The sequence below is a fragment of the Pagrus pagrus genome, assembly GCF_965226575.1.
Source record: "Pagrus pagrus genome assembly, chromosome: 9".
NCBI classification, from domain to species: domain Eukaryota; kingdom Metazoa; phylum Chordata; class Actinopteri; order Spariformes; family Sparidae; genus Pagrus; species Pagrus pagrus.
The window spans coordinates 20772506-20783986 of record NC_140193.1 but is presented as its reverse complement, the minus strand read 5'-3'; the positions used below and the strand labels follow the sequence as shown (position 1 = coordinate 20783986).

Sequence of the window (11481 nt, the reverse complement as noted above, 5' to 3'; positions counted from 1 at the left end):
TTTCCCAAACAATAAATACAGGCAGCCGTCAGAAAACACACTTCATCAGGATGAAGAAAAGAACAATATGAACAATTGTACCGTTCTTTAAGTTTGGTTTAAATTATACAAACTGAGGGATGAGCTGCCATCTTTGTTCTCATTGGTAGGAACCTTTTTCTGTTTGATTGTACAGCAGTTATATTTTCATCCCAATTGTTAGAAGAGTCTTTAAGGACTTACATAGGTGCTTAAAACAGTACTTCACTGATTTAGCATTACACTCCTATAACATTGTCAGACACAACATGACATTTGATAGTTTTTTTTTGAAAATGCTGCACTGTACACTCTTACCTACATTACCCACAATGCGACATGGTCCATGACACTTAAGGTCTGATGGTATGTGTCCACAGGGCTGACTCACACAGGCTACACTTTCTGACAACCACTCATACGCTTACTGGCTGCACCGGACTGGAGGAATGCCACCCGTGGGCTGGTCTGCTCCTGGATTTCAAACCAGACTAACATTGTGGCTCGTTTGGAAACTTTCTCTTTCTCGAAAATAGTTCAGTGAGATTTTTTAGACACCACCGGGCATTTAACTTCACATCAATATGATAGTAATACACAAGAGGCTCAGGACAGGTGGCTGTTGTACTGACATGAACATGGTTCAGCTCAACTCTGAGGGTCAGAGCAACACAAAGAAAAAATACATTGGTTTCCAAAATATTTATGTAAAAAGTTTTAATAGAAGAATCTTGATACAAAACTTTAATGCAAATACTTGTATTAATACTTACTGTATAGTGGAAAGCAGAGGTTACATCACTTCTCAGGTGTATAAATTTTCTTACAAAAGTAAGAAAGTACCTTTTAAACATAATAAGACACGAGGTAAAGCTGAAGCATCGGAATTGTGCTCTACATATTACAAATGTCCACTGAGTTCCTTTAATAATAGTAAAGGGAGCGATGGAGTGTATAAACTGAGGTAAAGCACCTGTGCTAATGAATATTTACTAAGACACTGTGTTGTACATAAGGACCAGTTCTTCCCTCACACAGAACTTGTCCTCCAATAAGACTTATATTTCGGTTAATTTGACTTTCTGACACGGTCGCTTTGCACTGCTCAGTATGTGCAATAAAACGAAATTAGGGCCCTCCTAATGCATTTTCATTAAAATAACAAACTTGAGATACTGATTTCATCTGTTAATGACAAATTCTGGACTTCATTTACTCATTAACACATTTGTTTGTGGTTAATATCATCGTACATTGCAGCTTATATACCGCTTTACCTTGGACAGTGTGCAATATACTGACCAGACAGTATCTGGCACACAATGAGAGTGGTTTCTATAAGAACATGTACACACAACATGTTCAAGTGCAATTATTGTAGCAGATAATCATGAAACATCCTAGTAAACCTGTAGTTACATCAGGGCCCTACATAATAAGGACCATGTTACACTGTCAGTACCTTATCAAGACTACAAATGTTGTCCAACAGACTCTGTTCACATGATGAAGCTCAGGGCTGGGCAATACATACACATACTGCATCACTATAATCATGTTGAGAGTTCAATATTCTGGATCATGATTGGTGGGGTTATCCCATCATGCACTGGGGTCGAAGTCAGGGCTAACAAACAAAAACATTCAAATCAACACCTACGTTTCAATCCACCCGAGATTTTTTTCCACAGCAGACATTTTGACTGATGACAATAACAAATCCTCAATTCAATTCAAATGTCCCTGTTAGTCATGTCAGTGAGCCAGCATGCACAATACCAGGACCCTGATATTGAAGCAGCTAAATGGAATTCAGCCATTTTTTTATTCATTCATACCTGTGATTTTTTTCTACTGTGACATGTCAAAATGTCTTCTGTGAAAAAACCCCAAATACTATAAGTGTGATTTCTATCACCAGATGGACTCACAACAATGTTATGTGCTCCCTTTAATATGTCTGCTGTATCACGTTAAACGCCAACATACAAGCTTTCTCTGATTCTCTCTCTCTGTCCTATCAAAGTTATTGTAATGAATGAGGTCGTAAGAATGACTGTGAAGTCTGTTATTTAAGGTATTTAAAACCCAGTGTAATGGATATGGTACTATATTGTCACTGAACAATATTTTAGGTCAACGGTGCAAGTAAAGCTAACAGAGTGTTAAGTCCTGTTTGTTCAGGCCCACACAGTCAGTCACACAATAAAGGTTCAACAATCACACTCAATAAGAGGAAACACCAGTGTATGTGGAGCATCAGTATGCAGTATGTTAAACTCTCTTTGCACCTGATTAAGAGAGAATCTGGGCTTGAAACATCCTTTTCTTAACGTAATAAAGGAGAAATTTTAAACTGATCTGATAACAGTGTTAAGTGTCTTTTGGAAGATAAAAGCGGTTCTATTTCTTCATATTGCCCAGCCCTAATGAGGCATGTTATTACAAGAGGAAACGCAACAATACATAGTAATAGGTACTACAACAATCAGATCATTTAGGCTACAGTAGTAAAGGCTTCCTATGTGATTACACTGATCCATATAAAAGTTTGCAGAGACACTGATGGTGTGCACCTGGTCCAACATAGTGGAATGAATAATGTGCCTCTTCCTGTTTCCTAATAATTTCAAGTATGGAGTACCATGTGTAGAGAGATCAGACTTCTTATACTGCACCACAGAGCAGGACGAGCACCACTATGAATGGTCACATGTAGTAGTGTGATGGATGAAGGACCCACAGAGTTTACTTATAAACTGGTGTATAAGACTGTTCAGACCAGCTGTGTTCAGGCTGGTTTTTCCTCCACATCCTGCTCTTCTTCATCTCTGTCGTCTTTAACGATCCCTTCATCGATACTCTCCAGCCTCAGTCTCTGACCGTCCAGGTATCTGGGTCTGGGTGCTGCCCTGGTTGTAAACAGTCCCCCCGGCAGACCCAGATCCTCCCCAAACAGGGTGAGCTTAGCGTCGCTCTCTATCGCCTTCGCCAGACAGGACGCGAAGGTGTCGAGAGATTTGTGTACCTCTGCGTGGACTTGAACAGAGGATGTGTTTTCAGCTGAGGATAAAAACAGAATTACTTTGTTAGGCCCATCAGACAAACACATCTTATGTTTAGTGTGATGTTTTGCTTTGTAGCTCGCTGAACGCAAACTCATTTTCTAAACCCTCAGTGAGTATGAAGCGACTCCCCTCCCTGTAATCTGTTGTGTAGCTGGAGACGACAGATACCTTTGGAATGCTCCACCTGGTCTTCAAAGGTGACAGAGCTCCTCCTCTTCCCGGACAAATTTCCATGGTACTGTGGGTGGGAGGAGCCATCCGTGGAGAAGTTATCCAGCAGCATCACGTCCGTGCCTGCGTGGGGAAAACACTGCGTTACATTCTTAATGAAAGGACACAAATGAGTTGTTATTTGTATTACACATGACATTACTTGCCCTACCCAATGCCATTCTGAACTGAAAACATGAGCTGTGAAACAGGAATGTGAGGCTGTCTGTAACAAAGCTGTGGGAGCATGACGCAATCGAGTTAGTAAGACCATCTGTCAGCCTTTTGAAACCTCATATTTGCACGATGTGCCATGAATCACATTATTTCCATTTGACGTAAGCAATTTATCAGAAAAGATGTCAACATTTAATATCTTTATATTTGAGGCTATTGGTCAAACTAAACACGTTATTTGAAGCTGTCACCTTGGGCTCTATTATGATGGATTTTTATTTTAATAAATTAAATAAATAATTGAGAAAGCAATCACCCCAAACTCAATCCAACAGAAGACCTACAAACATATTTCAGACTTTTATGTTCCGTTAGACACTTTTTCTAAGCAGGAAGCTTCATTAGTCTGTTAAAGGGTCCAGGCTTCAGATACTTCACTGTCTGTTTAGAAGTAACTGATTACTGAAACTATTTTGTTGGAATCAAACAACGTATTCACTGCATTTCAAATATGAGTAAATTTAGGTTGTTCAAGAGATCCAGAAATAATCTGATAAATTCAATTTACTATTGAATGGAGATTATTTAGTAGATGTTACTAGTAGCAAATGTATTATCAGACAGAAGAGTCGTGTGTCCCAGAACTCATTCTTCGCAGGTTTTAAGTGTGTAGTGTGTTTACACAGTGACAAAATAAGGTATGCCCGAAACTGACTAAAAATGCCTTATTTTTGAGTGTGTTGTTGATGGAAACTGTCCTCTCTGCAATGCAATGCACAGAGGAAACAGAAACTGTTCACCCACAATTACAGTATCACATTACTGTAATCGTGGGTGGTGGTGGTGGTGGTGGCACAATTCTAACATCACAAAAATTAAGAGTTACATTTTGAGAAAGACATTTTACTGTCTTTGAAGGATCACTTCAAATTAAATGTACAAAGCCACAAAGTCAAAAACAGTATACAGTATACAGTATACAAGTATATAGTGTATGCTGTGTAGAAGTATATGGATATGGCATGAATTGAGGACAGACTCCCCATTCCTTCTGCCTCCTGTGTGCAACACTTACATGAGTCCTGAGTGAAACTGAAGCCGGTGTCTCCTGTGCTGCTGCCTGGGGCCAGCAGGTGTCCGCCACCCGCCAGCATGGCTGTCAGGTGTGGGGACATACCCAAGTCTGAAAGAACACAAGCAAGATCTGATCATACAACACATGAAATGATAACAGTAACACAGTGTAAATCTAAACACATAAACATAAAAATGACATAGAAACATTATGCATGTAACTAACTTATTGCACTACCCATTTAATATTTATTACAGCACTCTTTGCACTAACACCCATCATATCCATAATAGTCTGTAAATAATAGTTATATACCAACTCATCTAGTTATATACCAACTTATCTGAACATAAGAGTTATATCTTTGTTTGCAAATCTTTGTTCAGGCTATTTTTTTAGAGCTATAAACATACTTGGTCAATAAGGCTGATTCAGATTTTTGGTCTATGTTTTAGTATCTTAGATTAAAAACATCATAAGACCATCTACAGAATGATCTAAACACTCCTATGAATTGATCAGCATGACATGCAGAGCAACTGTTGATCTCTCACCTGTGATTCGGTTGGATATGCTGAAGAGGCGAGATGTCCTTTGCCGTGTGGCAAACGACTCTCTGTAGTAGCGATCTCCAAAACACATCCCCAGCAGCTCCTTCCTCACGGTTTTATTCCACAGACCGTAGATGAGCGGATGGCACACTGCGCTGCAGAAAGACAGCCAGGCCACCAGAGTCTCCAGTCCCTGAGACACACTCCCCTGACCCCACAGAGCCTCGGTGCAAACCACCCCAACATATGGACCCCAGGTCATGAGGAAGGTGCCGATCACCACTAAGATGGTGACGAAGGCCTTGCACTGACTCCCCGCGTACACAAGGCTCCGCCGGCTTCCATTAGAGGAGGTGGAGGTGCTTGAGTTTTTACGTCCGTTCCTCTGAGCTCCACTGGAGTCGTCCTGGGCCACAACAACCGTCCCACAGTGTACTTTACGAGCTTTCATGCGGGCAACACGGAAAATCACACCGTAACAGGCCAGCATGACAAAGAAGGGGGGAAGGGTGCACCAGGTGACCCAGAAGGCTGAGTAGCTCGGCTCTCTGTGCCAAGACGCAACACAGGTCCACTTGAAGCAGTCGAACTCAAAGGAGGACCAGCCGAACAGAGGAGGCAGACAGCCCACCAGGGAGTGTAACCACACATAGGCAATAACGACGACTGCCCGGTTTCCTGTGATCTTCATGGGGTAGATCATCGGGTAAAGCACTGCGTAGTACCTGTTGGGTCGAGAGAGGAGCACAGTGAGGAAACCCTGCAGAAAGAAAAATCAAAGCTGGTCTCATGGGAGCCTTCTGGTCCACAGAGACTACTCATATCTGAGTGAAGCTAAAAGCTGCACTTTTCCTCCAAACAATGCTGGAAAAAGTTATCTGAAAACTGCAAACACAACAGAAAAGGAGAGGCTTGGCAGGAAGAACACAAACATGCACTGTAATCAAAAAATTCCCGAAGGTGCTGGGAGTAATTAGGACAGCACAGAGAACAGTGAGGACTGTGTGCTACTGAGCTAATTTACAGAAGAGCTTAGTAACTGCATTTTATAGTCCTCTGTGATCCACAATAACAGGAATAACAGTATGATATAACCAGGGTGGTTTTTAAATGTCAATTCCAAGCTGAAGTGCATCAACAAAAATATTTTATAAAATAAATAACTCAACTTAAATTCAATTAATTTTTAACTGTTATATCTTTTAGTCTATTATACAGTATATAAGAATATGGCCACAAAAAAGGGTAATTACCCACAGTCCCATGGGATGTCGTCAAATCTCTTGTTTTGTAGGACTAATGGTCCGAAACACAAATGTATTACATGTACAGTGACACAAAACAGAAAAGCATAACATCCCGGAACCACAAAATGTTTGGTGGGTATTAGGGGGCATTACTTTCTTTTAATTCATAAATGACATAAATGTCAATTACTGCTGTTTATGACTATCATTTTCTGTATAGTCTGCATAAATTATGTTCACTCAGTAGGACTGGGTATAATTTTAATGATACCAGCTACAGTACCAATACCCTAAATTGAGGAATATAAATATTTTCCTTTTTTTCTATTTGACAGATGTGAGCCCTCATTTCAAAAATACTTTATCCGTATTCAAATCAGTAAATATCTAGTCAAAGAATAAGCAAAGAAAAAAAGGGGTGAAAGTCGAGTCCAGAATTATGGATTAGCTGCATCCGTGTCAGCTTGTATTTGTTTATCAGTTTCTTGTTTCTAAAAATAAGAATTAGTGGAAATAATCTCAGCCCTGCAGATGAATGGTTCATTCATGCCTGTCCACATTTAAGTTACTGTGTAATAAGCCAGACTAATGCTTGTCACTTGAGCTGGGAAAATCTCCAGAAATGTACCATGACCTAAGTGTGTGGTTAACCAATCTTATTTATAAGGCTACATACTGACCTTAAAGGGAAACACTACATTTTCACAACACAACAGAAGATTAGTATGTTTCTTTGAAAGCCAGAAACGTCAGAGTCTCATATTAACTTACAAAAATTAAGGAGATCAAACTACACTGAATTATTCCTTGAATATATAAAAAATCTCCTTTTTATGGGGTTAAATAAATACTGACAAATGTACTCTAGCTGCTGCTAATCTCATTGAGGCTATATGTCTCTAAAGGCGGTTGGGAAGAAATTTTCATGATAGATCCAAGTAAACTGAACACAATTTCTGATGCCTTTAACTATCATTCCTTCAGCTACTATCTTTGTATTTTTTATGTATCTCTCTATTTACTGTGGATTTCTGTATTTTTTGCAGACAATAATACCAACACTACTCACTACACTGGCAACAACATTTGTGTAAACAGAGACATCACTCACAAAACTGCACTTTCCACATCATGTGGGAGCTGCCCAGTACAACCACAATCTGATACCATTGGTCAGTGAGCACATGCACTGGTCATGGTGGTTAAGTGCCTCAGGCAATCGAACAAATTCTGGTAACAAGTGCCTACATTTGTACCCATTATCCACTGCTTTTTGTGCATGACTGTTATTTATTGTTGTGTTTTATGTTTGACTTTAAAGCTGCTCCCACCCACTCTGAGTTTGTATTATTACCTCATTAATATTGTAAATATCAAAATACATAGTGCTCCTTTAACAATGGGTCAAATGAACGCGTGTAATGGGACATGTATAATCTAACTCTGAAGTTCCCCTCAGCCTAACAGAGTGTCTTTCAGCTCATTGTTTTGAATTTACTTCCTGCAACGTAACCGTTTTGGTTCACTCTCATCGCTCCCATTACCTTTGTTCCCAGTCATAGTACTCAGCTGTTTTTAGCAAAACAACCTGATAATCCTTTGATAAACAGCAGACATACAAAGTTAGCAACTAGCTGATGAACATAGTGGAGCATTTACTAGCTTAAGAGCCAGATATTTGCCTCAGGAGTTGGCGGAGACCAAAAACAAAACAGAGCAGATCAGGGTTGTGTTAATGTTGTGCTTGTAGCTTGTTGCACTGCCACACAGTGGCTAAATAATACTTTTCCAGATACCATGATTATCCGAGTGCTCACGACTGCAATCATTATCCAGCACTAACCTGTCAATGGCAATAGCTCCGAGGGTGAGCATGCTGGCAGAGCTGATGAGTAGGTAGAGCAGAGCAGTGAAGTTACACCACACCACCCCAAACACCCACTCTTTCTTTGCTGAGCTCACGGCCACGAACGGCAGCACCAGCATGGAAAGCAGCAGGTTGGAGAGGGTCAGGCTGAACACAAACTTGTTGCTGGGTGTGAGCAGATAAGGCCTGCGATAAAGGGTCACCACTATCAGGAGGTTCCCCAGGCAGGCGAGGAGTGTGATGGTCACAATGGAGACTGACTCCAGGGCAGTCAGACCCTCACCATTCCCCAACGTGGTGCAGTTCCTACTGGTGTTCATGGTGAGAGAGTGGGCCACCAGACAGGTGTAGGAATGGTAGGAGACTGTCAGGAGAAAGGCATGGTTAGACATGATTACACTGTCAGAATTAGAAATAAAGGATTACTAAAAATCTTCTAACAAACTGTTAAAGTCTGACTATTAAAAGGGTCACAATATTGTACAATCAATATTTTTGCTTACAATTTGTAATTGTAAGTTAACGTTTCATTTATTTTCCCAGGCAAACATTGTTTTCCATTCATTCCCGTACACTAAGAAAATCATTTGGTGGCATCTTGAAACTTCCTTGGGTTGTGTAATCCATCACAGGAAGTAAGAGGGTGGGGTGCAACTAACGATTATTTTCACAATTATTCAATCTAATGCCTGCCACGGTTACCTAGACCAAAAGCCTATGTCTTCCAACTGCTTATTTTCTCCAACCAACAGACCAAAACCTGATGATATAATGATGTAAAATATAGAAAAGCAGCAAGTCTAAGAAGCTGGAAGCAAAGGTTTGGCATTTTTGCTTGATAACTGAGAATAGTTTTTTCATGTCAGCTTGCATTTTGACATGAGACGTTTGCACTGCATAGCCTCATAACAATATTGTAACTTGATAAACATGTAAACAGACTTTATGTACATAGTAATGGATTACACATCTCTGGCTAGTTTTAAGAGCCTGCTATTTACTTTTCATACTCAGTAGATATGAACTGAAACCAGTGGCTGCAAAAATGGTTAGTAAAAAAGGGGTAGTTGCGATGTGCATGTGATTTTCAGTAAACCTTCTGAAACATAATTTAGCCTCTCGTGGCTTTAAAGGTGCACTATGTAGTTTTGGGAAAGACATTTTAATCAGAAGAGAAAGATCTTCATCGAATGATTTCTTTATGCCTAAACAAACTAAATAACCAAACTCTCTTTGTTTTCATGACCGAATAAAATGAATAATCCAACTGACCTTAAAGGACAACACAGCTTCACACTGTTTTACTTTGTTTATATGTGGCGGACCCTGCCATTTACTTCTAAGAACAGCTTATTTATTCAGTTATGGAAAAAATAAATATTTCTGAGTATGTATTATTACAAAACTACACACAGCCCCTTTAAAGCAGTAGTGCATTTCATCAAGTACACACTTCTGAGGTACATGACTTAATGTAAGTATTTGCATTTCTGTCATACCTCTACTCCACTACATGTATCTTAACAGCTTTAGTTACTAGTTACTTTGTGTTACTTAGGTGAGCACGTTGCAAACACATCACAGGTATGTATAAAACACTATACATTTGTAAATATTAACACAACAGTATATGTAAAATGTAAACAATGTCTTCTTCTCGACCAGCTACACAGTTCAAATAGTCTTTACACTTTACATTAGTAGTAATAATATAATGATCTAATAACATAACAATGACAACAACTGTAACGTGAAGTTACTTATTAAGAATTTAAACGCAGGACTTTACCTTGAAGTGACTGAAGTATTTATGAACTGTTGTACTGCTAGTTTAGCTTCATTTTAAGTTGCTCAAAGATCGCAATACTTCATACGCTACTGACTTTATATGTTTATAGTCCTCGGGAATGTTCGCAGTCATGTAACGTTAACTGAGCCATTTACATGTTTTAACGTTAGATACACCAAAGTCAAAAGCCTAGAGGCTAAAACCCCCTCTAATAAATCACGTGTATATCGACTTAGTTCAACATTTGACCTTACACAGTCGTGGAAAGGTGTCTACAATTCAGACGGCCGCTGTTTTACAACACAGAAGTATATCTGTTTCCATCTCTCACCATGACGATACTCGGGTTAAATTAACTTTTTACACAGTTTAACCCAAAGTGGCAAGAAAACGGAGGTTTAAGCCAAAGACTAGCGACATTTAATGTTTCTGTGCAGCTCGACACTGACAAAAGTAAACGTGTGAAGAGGATGCAGAACTGTGACTGCACTAGTTTGTGTTTGCTAGCAGTGACGCTAACTTAGCTAAAGCAACTACCGTTAGTTAGCCTGGGTTAGCTCAAACTTTCTCCCATTGTCCCCCTGAAACACAGCTATCCCTCTTTACCTGCTTCGGCTCGGCGCTGTGGCTCCACATTTTTTTCCTCTTTAAAGGCAAACCGTCCATCCTGCTAGTCCGTTTTCACGCTACAACCAAGCAATTGTGGGCTGCGGTGGAAAAATCTCTGAAAGCCCCCCGACATTGTTGAGTTTGGTAACGTTTGTCCCTCCTCAGCCGAATCACAAGCGGCCAGCTGCGGCTGCAATGGCGTCCTCCTCCCACCTCAGCTCCTACTCCCTCTCCTAGCAGACTCCTTCGCTGTGTGGGTGGTCGTCGAGGAGAATCGCCCTGTTTTCATTACGCCATTACAGCTGCTAACATGACTTTCCTGTCATTAACGTGAGGAGCTTAGCGTGCTGTTGCATTGAAGTCATGCACTTTTTAATCATCATGACACTCAATGTGTTGAAAACAATAAGAGTACACTTTCTTCTGCTTCAGATGCGACGTGTAGTTAGTGTAGGCGTTTGTGTTTATGTTTACCCAAAAAAAACTCAGCCCATGTAATCCTGCGTGTCTCTTTAATAACAGGCTGCAGATGTTTATGAATGAAGCGCTACGCAGCATCGTTTTCACCGACTGGACCACCCACGTAGATCAAAGCTTCCCGCACAAACAAGTTATCTTTTCGTTATCCAATCAGAGCAGCGGGACGATACCGACTCCGCCCATAAGATGGCGCCCTCTGGTCTAAAAGAGTGCTGTGTTGAGCTCTGCAGGGCTGGTGGATCACATCACTGCAGTTCTCAGATTGTTACACTGGCTTCCTGTCTGTCAAAGAATAGATTTCAAAATCCTGCTGTTGGTTTGTAAAGTACTGAATGGTTTAGGGCCAAAATACATTTCTGATCTGCTGCTACGTTATGAACCACCCAGACC

General features: G+C 40.3%; 1 protein-coding gene across 1 annotated transcript; it reads right to left on the bottom strand.

The window, feature by feature from the left end:
* Window positions 1–2355: 2355 nt before the first annotated feature.
* On the bottom strand, window positions 2356–11167 carry gpr161b (G protein-coupled receptor 161b). The gene is made up of 6 exons (XM_084362249.1): window positions 10609–11167; window positions 8190–8577; window positions 5103–5824; window positions 4549–4656; window positions 3255–3380; window positions 2356–3081 (listed from the first exon to the last, which is right to left on the bottom strand). The coding sequence occupies exons 2-6, from the start codon at window positions 8531–8533 to the stop codon at window positions 2810–2812; spliced, it is 1572 nt and encodes a 523-aa protein (XP_084218375.1). The 5' UTR covers window positions 8534–8577; window positions 10609–11167; the 3' UTR covers window positions 2356–2809.
* Window positions 11168–11481: the final 314 nt, after the last annotated feature.